General features: G+C 31.3%; 1 protein-coding gene across 1 annotated transcript in view; it reads left to right on the top strand.

Moving 5' to 3' along the window:
- The window catches only part of Tmc (Transmembrane channel-like), a 237,442-nt gene that overhangs the window by 126,491 nt on the left and 88,783 nt on the right, over positions 1-22,168 (top strand). The window contains exons 5-7 of the mRNA XM_075307091.1: positions 15,318-15,599; positions 20,451-20,578; positions 20,929-21,033. Of these exons, the coding sequence (XP_075163206.1) occupies positions 15,318-15,599; positions 20,451-20,578; positions 20,929-21,033 (515 nt within the window). The remainder of the gene's footprint in view (positions 1-15,317; positions 15,600-20,450; positions 20,579-20,928; positions 21,034-22,168) is intronic.

Raw genomic sequence — 22,168 nt, 5'->3', positions numbered from 1 at the left:
CGGAACCTAAAGAAGACCAAAAAAACTGCTAAGGACGAGTAGCAGTTCAAGGCAAACTGGCTTTCTGCGGCGAAGAAGGTGGACAAGGTGGCTTTGTCAAAATCTGATGGCAGGTATCAAGCGTGAGGCCCGGCAATTCGGATTTGGAAAAGCGAAAGCCTAACTGAATATTTTTCCTGAATTTTATACTAATTGAACTTGAAAAAGAAATTTAATTTGATTTTTTAAATAAACGATTTCACCGATTTACACGCGTTTTCCCTTGACCAAATTTTGACCGTGCCACCCTTCAATTTAGAAAACGATGTTAAGAAGTTTTAAGATACCACAACCCAAGTAATTCGATTGTGGATGACAGTCTTTCGTAGAAGTTGTACGCAATCCATGGTGGAGGGTACATAAGATTCGGCCTGGTCGAACTTACGGCCGTATATACTTCTTTTGATAATGGACTTAATATTATTGGTATACTAACTCTGCAGGTATTAAATCAATTATAGCTCCAAAGATCTGGCATTTCTATTCAGATTGAGGTACACAAAAAAAAAAAAAACAGTGAACCCATCAGGAAGAAAAATTTTGGTTAGTTTTAAGAAAATTTTGATTATTTTCATAAAATTTTAACTAAACAGTATTACAAACGCTCACATCACGCCGATAAGTAAATGTTTTTTGACAAATTCAAGAAAATTTATTAGAAATAATTGAATTTTTTCACTTGTTAAAGAAAATTTTGCAGTTTGAAGGGGAAAATTGGAGTTCAAAATTGCAAGCATGTCTTTAGTGCCGTACGAAGTTCAAGATGGGCGCATTTGTAGTAAAATTTATAAATTTAAAGAAATAATAAACTATTTTGTGATAAGTGTATATTTCTTCCAGCTTTTTAGTTCATTTAACTAACGTACGCAAAAAATCATTAGAGCAAAGAAAACTTTCTCCAAACATAAAAATTTCTTGAACTAAAATAAAGTTAAATTGGCTTTAGTGAAATAGAGGGTTCACTTTTTTTTTTTGAGTGTAGAGCTCCCATAAACATGTACCCTTAATTTGTTTAAAAAATATGGATATACGCTTTACTTCCCGAACCAATACCAATAATGCCCTACAAATGCTTATGTATTCTACACCACTAGGGATGGTTTAGGGTATGATATGGTCGGCCCCGCCCGACTTTCTACTTAATTTACTTGTTTTTTTTAATTGATAGAAATTTCCTGCACCATAATAAGAAAATTATCTTACTGACGGCAAAGCTGTCTTTAGTGCCAACTAATGGTCATTTTTACTAACATTTCAGAAAAACAGTCATTAATTTTTATAAAATTGAACTGACTGGTATGAAAACATTTTGAAATATGTGTAAGTAGAAATATCGTTATTGGCACGAAAGACTGATCAAATCTTTATTATTTCAAACTATATAAGAGTAAGTAAAATTTTTAACCAATTTTAAGTAGTCGCGTTAACTACAAAAGAGTTCAAAATAATAACTATACGAGCTTTTCATAAAATTTTTGAAATTTTAACTAACTGGGTAGAAGTGCGATTAGCTAAATGCTGAGGCATAGAAACGTATTTTGTATATAATTATTATCTGAACGAATACTAACAAGTATATACAGCAGTAAGTTCGGCCGGACCGAATCTTAAACACCCACCACCATGAATCAAATATTAGGGTTTCCTTTGTAATTTCAGAGGGTTTGAGGACAGCTCAAGCAGAACAGTTCAACATGTACACTTCACGAAGATAAATTTAAAGATATTACCTATGAGGACTATATCAGATTCTGGATTTATAAGAACCATTTTTGTTTGAGTTTTAGAGGAATCATTAACATCTCTTGTAAGTGTGCAAGAAAATTATAAAATAACGTCTTGATTTGAAATCTTAAATCTGTAGATTTTCACCCGAGAAATAAAATCTGGAAATTTTACATTGAGTTTCAAGCAATTTTCATGATCAGTGCGCCTTCTATACTCTCAAGAAATGAAATCGGTCTATATGGAGGCATTACCAAATGGGCCGATAAAAACTTAATCCGATACACGTTTTTGTGAGCCTTAAATACCAGAATATTTACAATTTCAGGCAAATCGGATAAAAACTACGGTTTCTAGAAACCTAAGGAGTTAAATCGGGAAATCGTTCTTAAGGGGGCTATACTAAAATAAAAAATATACCGTTTTCGACACACCTCTTTATGGCCCTAAAATACCTCTAGATTTCCAATTTCAGGCAAATTGGATAAAAACTATGATTTCTATAAGCCCGAGAAGTAAAATCGGGAGATCGGTCTATATGGGGGCTATACCAAAATATGGACCGATACTCACCGTTTTTGGCATACCTCTTTATGGTCATAAAATACCTCTAGATTTAAAATTTCAGGCAAATTGGATTAAAACTACGATTTCTATACGCCCAAGATCCCAAATCGGGAGGTCGGTTTATATGGGGACTATATCAAAACCCTGACAGATATAGCCTATCTTCGAACTTGACCTGCCTGCAGACAAAAGACGAGTTTGTGCACAATTTCAGCACGATTGCTTCATTATTGAAGACAGACAGACAGCCAGACAGACGGACATGGTCATATCGTCTTAGAATTTCTCCGTGATCAAGAATATATATACTTTATATAGTCGGAAATCGATATTTCGATGTGTTACAAACGGAATGACAAACTTATTATACCCCCGTCACCATTCTATGGTGGGGGGTATAATAAAAAAAGTGTAAAATCGATCTTTTCAAAACTCTTAAGATTTACATATATGTGTTCGGGATCATAATTTTTTCTCAAATTTCAGATAGTATCGGCCCGCCCGACTTTACACATTCCATCACAATGGAATAGTCAAAGTAAGCCTGAAAATAATAGGGTGCTACTATACCTAACCTAACATTGCTTGTTTCTTATATAGAATGAGTAGAGTTGAGAATAGATATAACGCAAATATTTTGTTGTGAACTTTAAATATGAGATGTTGTTTTGTTACGCATAGGTAACACCATCCATAATCCTACTTTTTTTTCTTATCTTTTGTTGTTTATTTCGCTTCATTCTAACAAAATCGAAAAAAAGATTCATTTACACCAGAGTATTGTTGTGCTAATGGCTTCTTTTAATCAAATCAGACCTTACGATGTCACATTAGCAGCAAGACAAGCAACATGTGTTGCTACCGTTTTCGGTACCCTCCAGTGGGATGATTTTTCGAATCCCATTGGAAATTGAGACTATTTAGGGCATATTGGCGTTCTCTTATTTCTTTTGAAAAGAATGAATGTAGGGAGGGAATTTAAAGTTGTATTTAAAATGAAAATGGTACAATTGAGAATGACATCAAAATCTTATTTGATTTTGTTAAATGTCACGTATTTTTGCAGACATTAAATACATGAATTTTTGGGGAATTTCGAATTTGCATTCGATTAATGTCTAATGCCACACTGAAAAAACAGTGAACCCTTTTCCATTGCAAAATGAACTAAACTGTAGTAATATTGACCATGATTTAGCCCTTAAGATTTTTTTCAACTTGTCTAGTTTATAATTCTCTTAAATTTTAGTTCATCTATAACATTGTAGTTTAGTTCATTTTTACAACACCATAAGATTTATATACCCCTACCAAGTTAAAAAGTCAGTATTATTTTGTTTTACTTGCTTATTTTGTGGGAAACCCGATAATAAAAATTGGTTAACAGTCTCTTTAAAATGTCGACGATTAAACTATTTTTAAATCAATCATTCCACAGTACAGAGAAATTAAATAATTAAAGGAACAACAAACCGTTTTACTATTATGAAAATGTTCATACATTAAAATTAAACTTTCTTTAAGCAAAAGTACTTTATTATAAAAACTTATGATGAAAGTTCTTAATACAATGTTTTTTGTGAATAAAAATTATGACCACGTGGAACAGAGAGTAGTTCATTTGAACCCGCTGTTTGGACATTTTGACTTATCCTTTTTTTATTCATCGTAGGTAATTTTTTCACATATCTTGCTGGAAAAAAATGGAAACAATAATGAAAATTGTTAAAAATTAACACCATGTAATGAAATATAATTTTAATTCTTCATTTTAGTTTGTAACTTACCATATTTGGGGGCATTTTATCAAATGGTGTAAGGAATTCAACTTTTCTTTGGAAAACGTATCTCATAAAATTGGTACCTGAAACAATTAGAGAAATAATGAAGTATTCTATATAAACTCATAAAACTGTGTTGTTATCGATGTGAAGGATATAATAAAATAAATATTCTAGTTGAAAGAAAGCCAGAGTTGTAATATAAAACTTACCAATTCTCTATTAAATTGTACGCTGAGGGGAAATATAAAAAGTTGTCCAAATTTATTTGGGCTATTCTGAAATTAAATATTTATTTTTTACATTAAATAAAATTATTAAATAGGTTTCCAAAAAATCGAATGAAAAAAATAATATTATGCATAAAAAAACAAATATTCTGGTCAAAAGAAAGTTAGAGAATCCTTACCAATTCACTATTAAATTACAAGCAAAGGAGTACCGAAATTTTTTCAAATTTTTAAGGGGTTATTCTGAAATTAAATATTTGTTTTTTTACATTAAAATATTACATTGGTTTCCAAAAAAAATTGATTAAAGAAATACTAAAATAAGGTATTGAAAACCTATAATTTTGATGATAAAAAGGTCATAAAAACGTAAATATTCTAGTTGAAAGAAAGCCAAATTTTAAAAGAAAACTTACCAATTCTCTATTTTCGAACCCATCTGGAGTTGCTCTGAAATTAAATATTGCTTTTACAACAAAGAAAAACATTAAACTGGTTTCCAAAAAAAAAAAAAAATAATTAACAAATAATAATATACATAAAAAATATTATTTTTAAAAGAAAGCCATATTAAAAAAACAATACTTGCCAATTTATGGCTAAACTATACGCTGAGATATAACAAAAATTGTCCAAATTCATCTGGAATTGAATATTAATTTTTTACATAGAATAATAAATATTTCAATGCACTTTCAATTTCAACATATTTTCCTAAATATTCTTAATAACATTTTTCTAAACTACCGATAAAATATTAATAACTTTCATTTAAAAGGTTTAATAAACAAACACCAATATATGTCTCAAAAATCCAAAATATGCCATGCCTTTATATTCCCTTGTTGCATACCTACTTAAAAGATGCAACAGCCCACGCCAACGCCAACTATACAACTGAAGCATGCCAAACAAAACCAAGCAAAGCCAAAACATTCCTACAACAACAAAAACACATGTGCCTTTATTGAAAACAACACCTCATCCAGCCAGTAAACCATCCAAGAATAACAAACACACACACAAACCACTAAATGAACCAAAATAAAAACAACCCCACGCTCATGTATACACAACAAAACTCAAGTAACATCATCTTTACATTAATCACATTCCACTATGCTAACAATTTACTCTGATACTACGTTCGCACTAGACACGAAATCCTCGTAAACGAGGATATTGGCCGAAATCCTCCTAGATCTCAGTAGATTTGCAATAGGCAAATATCAGCTGGCTCGTAGAGGATTTCAACAAAATCTCGTTCAAAATCCCCTATACTGCCTTGTACAACTGTGGTTTTAGTACTAAAAATGCGCTTTTTGCAACCCTACCCCAATTTTCCTTGTAGATGAATGTGTGTGTGCGTGTACACATACGGGTTTGTGTTTGTATTGATATATTTACAAACAGCTGTTAAATCCTCAAATCTACGAAATCTCGTTATTTTGCCAGTCCGAACACTTGAGATTTGTAAAGAGATTTTGGTTCTAAATAGCGAGATTTCGTGCCTAGTGCGAACGTAGTATGAGAGTAATATTCGTAAAGGCACACCAGTTTATGAACGATGAAACGTTTAACTTAAAATTTGAAAAATTTTCATGAAATGTTATCTACCATTTTTGACGAAAATGTCTATAAATTTAATTACATGTGAACTAAAAATATTTCATTGGGTAATTGTTTACCAACAATTATTAACTATAGGAATTGTCAGTAAGAAATTGCTATCCACTTTCAAGTTCATGTTTCGTAAAAATATATTTTCTCATACAAAAAAATCTTATAGTAAATTGCACTTATTATTTAGAAAATACTTTACATTTCACAAGTAGTTTTATAGCATAACAAACGAATTTTTAACTACCAGTTAAGAAATTTTTTAAGGAAATTTCCATCGTATTTTGTAGTCCATGAACTAAACGATTGCTACTTAGAATTTGTAAAATTTCCTTTCGAGTAGTTAATTTTCGTTGAAGATACGAAAAATGAACTAAAATTCTGGAAAATTCTTGTAATAAATTATTGTAAAAATCTTCTTAAATTTACGAGACACTTTTTTTCTGTGCATGTACCTGGGGAAAACCATACATATCCATTTAAACATACATCTTCACAGGGATGTAAATTTTTTCTAATCATTTCATTATTGTAATATTTGAAGTTCAAATTTGATGGGGTATAAAATAATTAGCAATAGAGTCAGCCTTAGGAGTTGACAGCATAAGCGAAGAAAGGTAACTGAACATTTTTAGACGCCCCTCCCAACCCTGGAAAACTCTCAGACCTACTCCGGCATTTAACATATTCAAATATTTCGTACAAATGCTTTAAGCCAAAAGTTATCGTAGATGGAATCATGAAATAGTCGATTCTTTTTCTGACATATCCAATTTGTTGCAATTTTGTAATACAGATTGTAGTCCTCAATATACTTAAAAATCGAAAGTTTTCAGAAAGTTCACCTATGTGAAGGAACTGGCGAGATCTTTCTATGAGTGGTTGAGACCAGGGCTGTGGAGTCGAGCCAATTTTGCTCAACTCCGACTCCGACTCCAGCATTTTTCATCAGCTCGACTCCGACTCGAGCATTTTTCATCAGCTCGACTCCGACTCCGGGTAATATAACAAAATCTCATTTTAATACCACTAATTTGTAGTTCTATTGTATCTCTGTACTCTGTACTGTACTCTGCACAACTTTGTATTTAGATCTACATTTTGATAAAATCTCAAATCAGACTTCTACAAAACTCGGGCAATATTTGGGAAATATTTATAATTGTTAAGACAATTTCGCAAAAATGCATTTAGTATTCATTCATTGAAAAAATTGAAAATTTGAGTCATTTCTACAAGTTTTCGACTTAGCAGCAATTTTTCAAAATTTTGTATGCTCACTGAATACAATTTTGGAAAAAAAAAATTTGTCTAGTAAATAAAGTTTTGCAAAATTTTATATAGAAATAAAATTTTGGAAAATTTTCTACAGAAACAAAATTTTGACTAAATTTTCTATAGAAATAAAATTTTGGCAAAATTTTCTATACACGCAAAAAAATAATTCTTTCCTCCCAAACGAAATTTTAGACAAACAAAGTTCGTTTCTCATTTGCTTTTCGCTGTAAGGAAGTGTATTTGGGAGAAAAGTATATACTTTTTGTGATAAACGTTTATTCTTTTCCAGGATGTAAAAACAATTTCATAAGGACAAACTAAAAAAAAATTGAATTTCCCTCTAATTGCATTTTCCCTCAAATCTTTCTCACATCCACGATGTTTTTTAGTTCTTAACGCCTTTTCCTGTAATACCAACAATGTAGAATAAATTATACGATTTTATAAATTTTTAAATTTTTTTTTACCTTTCACCTGGACGGAGAATCGAACCGCGGACCATGCACTTTGTAAGCCAACACACTAACCACTGAGCTATGTACCTGTTATGGTCATCAATAGATAAATATCCATATAAGTTATATTTATATAGCATAGCTTGCGGCGCCCACGAACCGAATAAACAAAGTTTATTTAACAGAAACAAACATTTAGTTTGGCACCGTGGTGCAGTGGTTGCTACGTCCGACTTGCATGCCAAGGGTCGTGGGTTCGATCCCTGCTTAGACCAAATTTTTTTTTGTTTTTTTTTTTTACATATATTCCAGATATGTTCGGAAGATTCCGAAAAAAATGTTCAACAGTACATTGTATTATATTAAATTTTGAACTGTAAAATGTGTCTTATTAAAGACCTAAAGTCAGAAAAGAACAGTGTTTGATATAAACGAAATGGACTGTGTTGTTGTTTCAAAAATAACTTTTTTTATTGAAAAAATAAAAATTTTGTAACAAACGAATTTTTTTGGTGATAAAAGTTTAAAATTTTCGAAGCAATTCGAAAAACTCTTACAAAAGAAAAACGTTTTCGGTACACGTTTTCCAAACGTTTTTTTTTTTTCTTTGCGTGTAGAAATCAAATTTTGACCAAATATATAGAAATAAAATTTTGAAAAAAAAATTTTATAGAAATAAAATTTGGCAAAATTTTTTATAGAAATAAAAGTTTGAAAAAAATTATCAAAAGAAATACAATTAAAAAGAAATTGTGTAGCAAACAAAATTTTGCAAAATTTTCTATTGAAATAAAATATTGCAAAATATTCTATAGAAACAAAATTTTGACTCAATTTTCTATAGAAATAAAATTTTTACTAAATTTTCTATAGAAAAAAATATTTCTACAGTAACAAAATTTTGAATAAATTTTTTACAGAAATAAAATTTTGATAAAATTTGCTATAGAAATACAATTTTGACAAAACTTTTTATAGAAATAACATTTTGACAAAATCTTCTATAAAAAACAACTTTGAAAAAATTTTCAGTCAATATTCCACATATGTATGTGGCCTTAAAATAAAAATAATATCGATTGTACGAAATATTTCAAATAAATTCAAATGGGCATTAAAATGGATCGATCCAGCCCATCTGCTAGTCTAACATTCTAGGAAATATAAAAAGATAGCCGTAATTGTATGTTGATTTTCCTTTACAATCATGCTGTACATTGATCGAATGAATAACGCAATGGAAACTAATTTGGTAAAAAATTGCTTAGTTACAAAAATGTGAAGTGTTTTAAAAAACTTGGTTCAGCCGGAGTCGGACTCGAGCAAAATTTTTACGACTCCGACTCCAGCAAAATCTTCAGACTCCGACACCAAGATTCCGACTCCGACTTCGGCTCCACAGCCCTGGTTGAGACCACGGTTGCCACTCGAGCCAAAAATGATCTACCGAAATTTGAAGAAAACTTACCAAACAAAACAATCTTATTTTGTCAAAATTTTACTTCTATAGAATTTTTTTTCAAAAATTTAATTCTATAAAATATATTGTCAAAATTTTATTTTTATACAAAATTTTGTCAAAATTTTATTTTTTCAGAAAAATTTGTCAACATTTTATTCCTATAGACAATTTTGCCCAAATTTTATTTCTATAGAAAATTTTGTCAAAATTTTACTTCTATAGAAAATTGTGTCAAAATTTTATTTCTATAGAACAGTTTGTCAAAATTTTATTTCCATAAACAATTTTGTCAAAAATTTATTTCTATAGAAAATTGTGTTAAAATTTTATTTCTATAGAAAATTTTGTCAAAATTTTATTTCTATAGAAAATGTTGTCAAAGAAACCTACCAACTGTGGCAACCGTGTTTGGGACCTACCTTAATTAATTTCCTTAATTTTATTTCTTTAGAAAATTTTGTAGAAATTTTATTTCTTTAGAAAATTTTGTCGAAATTTTATTTCTTTAAAAAATTTTGTCAAAAGTTTTTTTTTGTAGAAAATTTTGTCAAAATTTTATTGCTATAGAAAATTTGGTCAAAATTTTCTTTCTATAGAAAATTTTGTCAAAAATTTCTTTCTATAGAAAATTTTGTCAAAAATTTCTTTCTATACAAAATTTTGTCAAAATTTTATTTCTATAGAAAATTGTGTCAAAATTTAATTTCTATAGAAAATTTTGTAGAAAATTTTGTTAAAATTTTATTTTTATAGAAAATTTTGTCAAAATTTTATTTCTATAGAAAATTTTGTCAAAATTTTATTTCTATAGAAAATTTTGTCAAAATTTTATTTCTACAGAAAATTTTGTCAAAATTTTATTTCTATAGAAAGTTTTGTCAACATTTTATTTCTATAGAAAATTTTGTCAAAATTTTATTTCTACAAAAAATTTTGTCAAAATTTTATTTCTATACAAAATTTTGTCAAAATTTTATTTCTACAGAAAATTTTGCCCAAATTTTATTTCTATAGAAAATTTTGTCAAAATTTTACTTCTATAGAAAATTGTGTCAAAATTTTATTTCTATAGAACATTTTGTCAAAATTTTATTTCCATAAAAAAATTTTGTCAAAAATTTATTTCTATAGAAAATTGTGTTAAAATTTTATTTCTATAGAAAATGTTGTCAAAATTTTATTTCTATAGAAAATGTTGTCAAAATTGTATTTTTATAGAGAATTTTGTCAAAATTTTATTTTTATAGAAAATTTTGTCACAACTTTATTTCTATAGAAAATTGTGTAAAAATTTTATTTCTGCAAAAAAATTTGTCAAAATTTTATTTTTATAGAAAATTTTGTCAAAATTTTCTACAGCAATGTCAAAATTTTATTTCTATAGAAAATTTTGTCAAAATTTAATTTCTATTTATGAATTACCTTAAGTTAGAGAGGAATATTTTCCAAAATCTACCAGAGCATTAAATATTCTACCAAACAGGTTTCTACCAAAAATCTACCATTTTTGGTAGAAACCTACCAACTGTGGCAACCGTTTTTGGGACCTACCTTAATTAATTTCCTTAATTTTATTTCTTTAGAAAATTTTGTGGAAATTTTATTCCTTTAGAAAATTTTGTCGAAATTTTATTTCTTTGGAAAATTTTGTCAAAAATTTTTCTTTGTAGAAAATTTTGTCAAAATTTTATTTCTATAGAAAATTTGGTCAAAATTTTCTTTCTATAGAAAATTTTGTCAAAAATTTCTTTCTATAGAAAATTTTGTCAAAAATTTCTTTCTATAGAAAATTTTGTCAAAAATTTCTTTCTATAGAAAATTTTGTCAAAAATTTCTTTCTATAGAAAATTTTGTCAAAATTTTATTTCTATAGAAAATTGTGTCAAAATTTAATTTCTATAGACAATTTTGTCAAAATTTTATTTTTGTAGAAAATTTTGTTAAAATTTTATTTTTATAGAAAATTTTGTCAAAATTTTATTTCTATAGAAATTTTTGTCAAAATTTTATTTCTATAGAAAATTTTGTCAAAATTTTATTTCTACAAAAAAATTTGTCAAAATTTTATTTCTATAGAAAATTTTGTCAAAAATTTATTTCTATAGAAAATTTTGTCACCATTTTATTTTTATAGAAAATTTTGTCAAAAATTTATTTCTATAGAAAATTTTGTCAAAATTTTATATTTATAGAAAATTTTGTCACCACTTTATTTTTATAGAAAATTTTGTCAAAATTTTATTTCTATAGAAAATTTTGTCAATATTTTATTTCTATTTATGAATTATCTTAAGTTAGAGAGAAAATTTTGAAGAAAATGTGTTTATAGAAATGCCAACATTTTATTTCTATAGAAAATTTTGTCAAAATTTAATTTCTATTTATGAATTACCTTAAGTTAGAGAGGAATACTTTCCAAAATCTACCAGAGCATTAAAAATTCTACCAAACAGTAAAAAAATCTACCATTTTTGGTAGAAACGTACCGACTGTGGCAACCGTGGTTGGGACCCACCTTAAATACTCGTTCTAGGTGATAATAACTCAAATCGGGATTACCCCAAGACTCTGAATCTAGCCAAAGAATCTATATCAGAATCTACGAGTATAGTTCACATAAGCGTAAAAAGTGATGCAAGCATCTGAATAGTCGAATTTCGGATCCACGTGGTCGACGATTCGGAACCATGTATATCACACTCAAAAAAAAGTGAACTCTCTATTTCACTAAAGCCAATTTAACCTTCGTTTAGTTCATGGAATTATTATATTTGGAGAAAGTTTCCTCTACTCTAATATTTTTTTGTGTACGTTAGTTAAATTAACTAAAACCGAGGAAAAAAATATACACAAATGAAGGATAAAGATTAACCAAATTCGTGTCTTCCACAAAATAGTTCAGTATTTCTTTAAATTTGCAAATTTTACTACAAATGAGTTCATCATGAACTTCGTATCTCACTAAAGACATTCTTGCAATTTTTAACTTCAATTTTTTCCTTCAAACTACAAAATTTTCTTTAATAACTGAAAAAACTTAATTATGTCTAATAAATTTTCTTGAATTTGTCGAAAAATATTAACTTATTTTTATGACATCGGCGTGATGCCAGCGTTTGTTATACTGTTTAGTTAAAATTTTCTAAAAATATTCAAAATTTTCTAAAATTAACCGAAATTTTTCTTCCTGGTGGGTTCACTGTTTTTTCAGTGCATATGCATATTGTCAACTGCCACCATGCGTCAAAAGTTTTCTTTAGATATTTATTTTTATACCCTCCACCATAGGATGGGGGTATATTAACTTTGTCATTCCGTTTGTAACACATCGAAATATTGCTCTAAGACCCCATAAAGTATATATATTCTGGGTCGTGGTGAAATTCTGAGTCGATCTAAGCATGTCCGTCCGTCCGTCCGTCTGTCCGTCTGTCCGTCCGTCCGTCTGTCCGTCTGTCCGGCTGTCCGTCCGTCTGTGGAAATCACGCTAACTTCCGAACGAAACAAGCTATCGACTTGATACTTGGCACAAGTAGTTGTTATTGATGTAGGTCGGATGGTATTGAAAATGGGCCATATCGGACCACGTTTACGTGTAGCCCCCATATAAACCGATCCCCAAATTTGGCTTGGGGAGCCTCCCGGAGCAGCAAAATTCGTCCGATCCGGTTGAAATTTGGTACGTGGTCTTAGTATACGGTATCTAACAACCATACAAAAATTGGTCCATATCGGTCCATAATTATATATAGCCCCCATATAAACCGATCCCCAGATTTGACCTCCGGAGCCTCTTGGAGGGGCAAAATTCATCCGATCCGATTGAAATTTGGTACCTGATGTTAGTATATGGTCTCTAACAACCATGCAAAAATTGGTCCATATCGGTCCATAATTATATATAGCCCCCATATAAACCGATCCCCAGATTTGACCTCCGGAGACTTTTGGAGGGGCAAAATTCATCCGATCCGGTTGAAATTTGGTACCTGATGTTAGTATACGCCCTCTAACAACCATGCAAAAATTGGTCCATATCGGTCCATAATTATATATAGCTCCCATATAAACCGATCCCCAGATTTGACCACCGGAGCCTCTTGGAGGAGCAAAATTCATCCGATCCGGTTGAAATTTAGTACGTGGTCTTAGTATACGGTTTTTAACAACCATGCAAAAATTGGTCCATATCGGTCCATAATTATATATAGCCCCCATATAAACCGATCCCCAGATTTGACCTCCGGAGCCTCTTGGAGGGGCAAAATTCATCCGATCCGGTTGAAATTTGGTACCTGATGTTAGTTTACGGCCTCTAATAACCATGCAAAAATTGGTCCATATCGGTCCATAATTATATATAGCCCCCATATAAACCGATCCCCAGATTTGACCTCCGGAGCCTCTTGGAAGAGCAAAATTCATCCGATCCAGTTGAAGTTTGGTACATGGTGTTAGTATATGGTCTCTAACAACCATGCAAAAATTGGTCCATATCGGTCCATAATTATATATAGTTCCCATATAAACCGTCCCCAGATTTTACGTCCGGAACCTCTTGGAGGAGCAAAAGTCATCCGATACGGTTGAAATTTGGTACATTTTCTCAATATATGGCCTCTAACAGCCACGTAAAAATTGGTCCATATCGGTCTTTAGTTATATATAGCCGATGACTTATTACACAAAAATTGGTCCATATCGCCAAAAATAATCTACCAAAACTTTATTTCCATAGAAAATTTTGTCAAATTTTATTACTATATAAAGTTTTGTCAAAATTTCATTTCTATAGAAAGTTTTGTCAAAAGTTTATTTATATACAAATGTTTGTCAAAATTTTATTTCCATAGAAAATTTTGTCAAAATTTTATTTCTATAGAAAATTTTGTAATCTACCAAAACTTTATTTCCATAGAAAATTTTGTCAAATTTTATTACTATAGAAAGTTTTGTTAAAATTTCATTTCTATAGAAAGTTTTGTCAAAAGTTTATTTCTATAGAAATGTTTGTCAAAATTTTATTTCTATAGAAAATTTTGTAAAAAATTTATTTCTGTAGAAAATTTTGTCAACATTTTATTTCTATACAAAATTTTGTCAAAATTTCATTTCTATACAAAATTTTGTCAACATTTTATTTCTATAGAAATTTTTGTCAAAATTGTATTGCTATAGAAAATTTTGTCAACATTTTACTTCCATAGAAAATTTTGTCAACATTTTATTTCTATAGAAAATTTTGTCAAGTTTTTATTTCTATAGAAAATTTTGTCAAATTTTTATTTCTATAGAAAATTTTGTCAAAATTTTATTTCTATAGAAAATTTTGTCAAGGTTTCATTTCTATAGAAAATTTTGTCAAAATTTTATTTCTATAGAAAATTTTGTCAAACTAGATTATATACGTATTTAATCGGCCTTTTTTTGTTTAATATATACCCCGTATGGGCTAACTTACAATTTAGAAGACAGTGTTAAAAAGTTTTACGATACCTTGCCATCGGCAAGTGTTATCGCAACCCAAGTAATTCGATTGTGGATGACAGCCTTTAGTAGAAGTTCCTACGCAATCCATGGTGGAGGGTACATAAGATTCGGCCTGGCCGAACTTACGGCCGTATTTACTTGTTTTTTTTTTGTTTTGGCTGAAAAAGGAAATCTCAAAAGTAACATAAGACTCAACTGTGAGTTACAACATTTTTCTTGAGTTAGCAGAATTTTCTTGAGGAGTTGAAATTCGTTTCATTTCATCCTGTAAAAATTAAATTTTCAGGAATCGCTAAAACTTTTTATGTATATTAATATTCTTGAAGTAATATATAAAAGGCGAAATAGACTTTGCCATAAATCGAATCTTGATTTTTTTTAGAAATTCGAGTCAACAAAATTTGATGATGACCATCGAGAATTCCGCTCTTTGATTTTCATTTCTATTTCGAAAATGGCAATTTGCATGTTTAAATGGTCAATATTCCACCACCCCCTAATATGAAGGCCCTCAAAAAGTTTTTAGGTTTTTTTTAGAATGATGGACAGCAGTTGAATGACCAGAAGCATTTTTCAGTTTTTTGTTTTGTCACAGCATGAACAATTTTACTGACCCATAATCGAAATTAGAGTAATTTCCTTTATTTGTTTTTGCTTCTCTTCCTCACAGATTTCCCTTCACATCGCTACTACGAGGATAATAGCCAGAGTCCTGGCTTCAGTATTCATACGGTCAATACAGACAATAACGACAACGATGACAAAGACGAGGATGTTGACGATGAAGAAGATTACTCTGTGTCCGTGTCAGCTATAATGCAAAAACGTGCCAGTGTCCGTGGCTATCGCAGAAAAAGCAGCAGTCGCAATTCCCGTAGAGCTTCCAGTCCAATGGATCACGTATTGGATAATACTGAGCGTAGACGCTCCAGCGTTTATACAACAAGTTCAGGTATCACCAGCGGCACTTACAAATAAAAAACACGAAAAACGAAATGAAGCCCCATAAAGTTCCCCCTTTAAGTGTTGAACAATTTGGCCACAACATTCTGTTTTTTTTTCCATTCTTCGTTTACGATGTACAAAAAAAGAAAAAAATATTTCATCAGAATATGACCCTGCAAAGAAGTAAGCACGTATAGCCGTTTTCTCTTTAAAAGCAAATGTTTTAGCAGCTTTTAAATCTGACGTGCTAAAGCTAGAAATAGATGAATGAAGTGCAGTGCTTTGTTTTATGGCGAATTTAGTTTTTGAACATCTTTTGGGAGAGATTTTTCATAAGGGATAAGAGTGTTCTTTGTTTGGTGTAATAAAAAATTACAGTTTAATATCAGACATTAGTCTAACTTTTTGGGTGCACTATTTATTTAAATAATTTTGAGAATTTTTAGGGTCAAGAGATAGCTAATTTGAAGCATGAATAAAAATTTACGTAATATATTTGCAATTGGAGTTTTTTTGAAAATAAGTTGGTTTTCTTGGATTGTGGTACACTGAAACAAAGCATGCCCGGTTCCAACGATTTTGTCTTTACTTTAAAAATTTTGGTATTGATTCCGAGCCAAAGAAGCGGAGCATACAAGTAAGGATACTTTTAAGACACAATCCTCTTTTAAATTTGCGTTTCGTGTACTTGCTTCTAGGAGGCAAATTTTAATTTTTCGTTTTTTCAGCTATTTTTCCTCATATGCTATCAAAGTCCCTTAAAAACGAGTTAACGACAACTTTATTTTCCACATTTAGACTCGGCTTCCAGTAGTATTTATGCTATGTTTCAAGTAAAAAACTCTTTAAAATAAAGTGTTGAAAAACATGTACTATTTTTGAACGATTTTTTGCTTTGTAGTCAAGATGCAAAAAGACTACAAATTTAGAGACAATTTAATTAATTTTAAAGAATTTTTCTGAATTTTTAGAGTCAAGTTGCCCTTACCCCAAAAAAGGTCCAAAAACCTTTCAATGAAGTCGTTTTATCATTATAGTTAAGTGATTCGAATTAAAATTGGGTATCCTAACATTCAAGAAAATTTCATTTTACTAAGGTCAACTTGGCTTTGATAATTCTGAGTAAATCTCCAAAATTAATGAAATCGTCTTTAAATTTGTTGACTTTTTATACCCTCCATCATAGGATGGGGGTATATTAACTTTGTCATTCCGTTTGTAACACATCGAAATCTTGCTCTAAGACCCCATAAAGTATATATATTCTGGGTCATGCTGAAATTCTGAGTCGATCTAAGCATGTCCGTCCGTCTGTCTGTTGAAATCACGCTAACTTCCCAACGAAACAAGCTATCGACTTGAAACTTTGCACAAGTATTTGTTATTGATGTAGGTCGGTATTGAAAATGGGCCATATCGGACCACTTTTACGTATGGCCCCCATATAAACCGACGCTCAGATTTGGCTTGCGGAGCCTCTTGGAGGAGCAAAATTCATCCGATCCGATTGAAATTTGGTACGTGGTCTTTGTATATGGTCTGGGAGCCACCGTGGTGCAATGGTTAGCATGCCCGCCTTGCATACACAAGGTCGTGGGTTCGATTCCTGCTTCGACCGAACACCAAAAAAATTTTCAGCGGTGGATTATTCCACCTCAGTAATGCTGGTGACATTTCTGAGGGTTTCAAATCTTCTCGAAGTGGTTTCACTGTAATGTGGAACGCCGTTCGGACTCGGCTATAAAAAGGAGATCCCTTGTCATTGAACTTAACATGGAATCGGGCAGCAGTCAGTGATAAGAGAGAAGTTCACCAATGTGCTATCACAATGGACTGAATAGTCTAAATGAGCCTGATACATCGGGCTGCCACCTAACCTAACTTAACCCTTGTATATGGTCTCTAACAACTGTGCAAAACTTGGTCCACAGCGGTCCATAGTTATATATAGACCCCATATAAACCGATCCCCCGATTTGGCTTGCTGAGCCTCTAAGAGAAGAAAATTTCATCCGATTCGTCTGAAATTTGGTACATGGTGTTAGTATATGGTCTCTAACAATCATGCAAAAATTGGTCTACATCGGTCCATAATTATATATAGCCCCCATATAAACCGATCCCCCGATTTGGCTTGCGGAGCCTCTAAGAGAAGCAAATTTCATTCGATCCGGCTGAAATTTGGTACATGGTATTGGTATATGTTCTCTAATGACCATGCAAAAATTGGTCCATATCAGTCCATTAATATATATATAGTCCCCATATAAATCGATTCCCAGATTTGTCATCCGGAGCCTCTTGGAGGAGCAAAATTCTTCCGATCCGGTTGAAATTTGGAACATGGTGTTAGAATGTCGTCTCTAACAAACACGCAAGAATTGGTCCATATCGGTCCATAATTATATAGCCCCCATATAAACCGTTCCCCAGATTTGATCTCCGGAGCCTCTTGAAGGAGCAAAATTCATCCGATCCTGTTGAAATTTGCAAAGTGGTGTTAGTATAAGGCCGCTAATATCCATGCCAAAATTGGTCCATATAGGTCTATAGTTATACATAGCCGATCCCCAATCACACAAAAATTGGTCCATATCGGTTCATATTCATGGTTGCCACTCGAGCCAAAAATAATCTACCAAAATTTAATTATTATGGAAAACATTGTCAAAATGCTTTATTTCTATAGAAAATTTTGTAGAAATTTTATTTCTATAGAAAATTTTGTAAAAATTTTATTTCTATAGAAAATTTTGTCAAAATTTTATTTCTATAGAAAATTTTGTCAAAATTTTATTTCTATAGAAAATTTTTTTAAAATTTTACTTCTATAGAAAATGTTGTCAAAATTTTATTTTGTCAAAATTTTATTTCTATAGAAACTTTAAACTTAATTATATACGTATTTAATCGACCTTTTTTAGTTTAATATATACTACGTATGGACTACCTTGTAATTTAGAAGACGGTGTTAGGAAGTTTTAAGATACCTTGCCATCGGCAAGTGTTACCGCAACCCAAGTAATTCGATTGTGGATGACAGTCTTCAGTAGAAGTTTCAATGCAATCCATGGTGGAGGGTACATAAGCTTCGGCCTGGCCGAACTTACGGCCGTATATACTTGTTTAAATTAATATATACCACGTATGGACTACCTTGCAATTTAGAAGGCGGTGTCAGGAAGTTTTAAGATACCTTGCCATCGGCAAGTGTTACCGCAACCCAAGTAATTCGATTGTGGATGACAGTCTTCAGTAGAAGTTTTTACGCAATCCATGGTGAAGGGTACATAAGCTTCGGCCGAACTTACGGCCGTATATACTTGTTGCATCTTGTATCTTTTTTAAATAGAGGAGATCAACACTTTTTTTTAAAGACGCTTTTTTTAATTTCTGTAATGAACTTTGATAGCACATGAAGAAAATAGCTAAAAAATTTAATACATTAAAATTTGTTTCCTACAACCAAGTACACAAAATTTACATTTAAAAGAGAATTGTGTCTTACATGTTTCCTTACTTCAATTCTCCGCTTCATTGGTTCGGAATCAATACCAAAATCATTAGTGTAAAGACCAAATCTTTAGAACGGGACATGCTTTTTTCAATGTATATACCTATATATACTTATACATTAGTTTCAAAATCTACTAAAACAAGAATTGAGGTACCTCTTTTATAAGGCAAACGACATTTGAAATCTGGGTAAAGTGGATTTTGGAGGTACTATTATGTGAATGAGGTGTAAGGTTAGTATAGGTATAGTACCAGGCCGTTTTTTGGCGCACTTCGTCCATTATGATATCACAGTGGTGATCTTCTCTCTTATTAATTAGTGCAGACCGATTCCATTTTTAGCTCTATGATAAGAGACCTCCGAACGCATCACGGTGAAATTAGTTGGAGAATCTTTGAAACTCTCGGAAATGTCACCAGCATTACTGAGAGGGTAGGGACCACCACTGAAAAAACTCTTTCGTTTTCGGTTGAAAGTGGGATTGAACCCAGGCCCTTTTGAATGCACGCGGGTATGCTAGTCATTGCACCATGATGTTTCCCTTATTTATATAGAGGAGTCAGTTTATAATAATGGATCAAATTTTGCATGATAGTTTGAGGGCATATACTGACATTGTACACCAAATTTCAACCGTATCGGATGTCATTTGTTCTTCCATGAGACTCTTGAAGTCAAATCTTTGGACAACTTTTGTGGAGGCAACATTTAAGATTGTATGGTATTCAGGAATAAAATTTTGACAAAATTTTCTTTAGAGATACATTTTTGACAAAATTTTCTTTAGAAATAAAATTTTGACAAAATTTTCTTTAGAAATAAAAATTTGACAGAATTTTCTATAGAAATAAAATATTAACAAAATAGGTTTTTTTTGCTCCAAAGTTTGGGTTTTGTGAAAAAGAGCGAAAAACATTTCATGTTTGGTGACAGACAAGAAACGTAACAAAAAGTTAATTGACTTTATTCCAGAACTTTGTATTTTTCATTCGATATTAAGTAAATTCTTTTAAGATTTTAATTTAATTTAAGTTGAAAGTTAGACATAATTTGAGTGAAAAAAATTAATAAATTTTATGTCTTCAAAAGCTTTTTAAATAATATGTAATACACATTTACACACAAGTGCTCACCACTGCACAATTTATAAATATTTGTTTGTTTTTTGTTTGTTTTTTGGATTCGTAAATAAAGTTTGAATTTGAAGCTAACACCGAGAAATTTTGGAATACAAAATTTGTTCTGCACACACAAAAATATTTTGCTCTACGTGTTTTGCATCCAATGCAGGCTATTTGCCTTATTTTTTACTTATTCCAGTCTTGTATTTTGCTTTTACAGATGAGGGCACAAATCAAGAATCAACACAAGAACAAATATTTGAAAATATTCGACTTCACAAAGAAGTCATACAATCCGTGAAACTTCAGCCATGGCCCATAAGGAAAAAACTTAAACTTGTAAGACAGGTAAGCAAGAACAACAGTCGAGATGATCAAGAGCCAAATGGAAGCATCATCAACCTCAAGAAATAATCCACAAGAAAGTTTTCACGTTTATTTCACTTTAAACTTTGCCATGGCAACAGGGATTTACGTTTTGGGGAATAATCTTCAAACGATTTTCCACCAATGCCTCTGGAAGGTAGATGGAAACCCTTTGTCATGAAGTTTTCTTAAAATTCGTCAAATGCGTTGTTTAAGTTGATGCTACTTTCGATGTGGTTGAAGAACATCAAAAACTCTCAATGTTTGTTTTTCAATTCGCTATCCTACTAAGAAAAAAATTGCTAAATTTTTCTCTCTCTTCTCTCTTTTAGGCTAAAACCTATGTGGCACGTCATGAGGGTGCATTGCAAGAACGTTTTGCCATGTCACGTAGCACTCGAGATTTGTGGGCGCGTTTTAAAATTGTAATGGCTGCTGTAAGTGATTTTCACTGTTTTTATTGAGTAGGCCATTCTTTATCCACCATTTCTGAAAAATATACAGTCAAAGTTCGCTATAGTGAACTTCTAAAAAATGAAGTGCTTCCTATAAGGTATTGATTAAAGACAAGTATATATGGCCGTAAGTTCGGCCAGGCCGAATCTTATGCACCCTCCACCATGGATTGTGTAGAAACTTATACTAAAGGCTGCAATCCACAATCGAATTACTTGGGTTGTGGTAACACTTTCCGATGGCATGGTATCTTCAAACATCTTAACATCGTCTTCGAAATTGTAAGTTAGTCCATATGGGGTTTAATTTAGGCAAACAAGGTAGATTACATATCTATATAATTTAATTCTTGACCGGTATATATAGAGGAGTCTATAGGAACCAATTTTTGACGGGTTTATATGGAAGCTTTATATGATTATGGACCGATATCGACCAATTTAACTTAACAAATTTTAATCGAAATATATGAAATTTGCTCCTCCAAGAGACTCCGGAGGTTAAATTTGGCGATCGCTTTATATGTGGGCTATATATAATTATGTGCTGATATGGACCAATTTATATGGGGGTTGTGTGCAAAAGTGGACCGATAGAGCCCATTTGCAATAGCATCCGGCCTACATCGATAATAACTACTTGTGCCAAGTTGGAAGTTAATAGCTTGTTTCGTTCGAAAGAGAATATTGTTGGGGATCGGATTTTAATACCCACTACCATAGAATGGTGACGGGGGTATAATAAGTTTGTCATTCCGTTTGTAACACATCGAAATATCGATTTCCGACTATATAAAGTTTATATATTCTTGATCAGGGAGAAGTTCTAAAACGATATAACCATGTCCCGATTTTATTTCTTGGGCTTCTGGAATCCGTAGTTTTTATCCAATTTGCCTGAAATTGGATATCTAGACGTATTTTAGAACCACGAAGAGGTGTGCCAAAAATGGTGAGTATCGCTCCATGTTTTGGTATAGGCCCCATATAGACCGATCTTCCGATTTTATTTCTTGGGCTTATAGAAACCGTAGTTTTTATCCAATTTGCCTGAAATTGGAAATATGGAGGTATTTTAGGACCATAAAGCGGTGTGCCAAAAACGGTGAGTATCGGC

This window comes from Haematobia irritans, chromosome 4, assembly GCF_050003625.1.
Source record: "Haematobia irritans isolate KBUSLIRL chromosome 4, ASM5000362v1, whole genome shotgun sequence".
In the NCBI taxonomy this organism is placed as follows: Eukaryota; Metazoa; Arthropoda; class Insecta; order Diptera; family Muscidae; genus Haematobia; species Haematobia irritans.
Note: the sequence above shows the minus strand (reverse complement) of the source record. Positions and strands in the feature narration are given on the sequence as shown.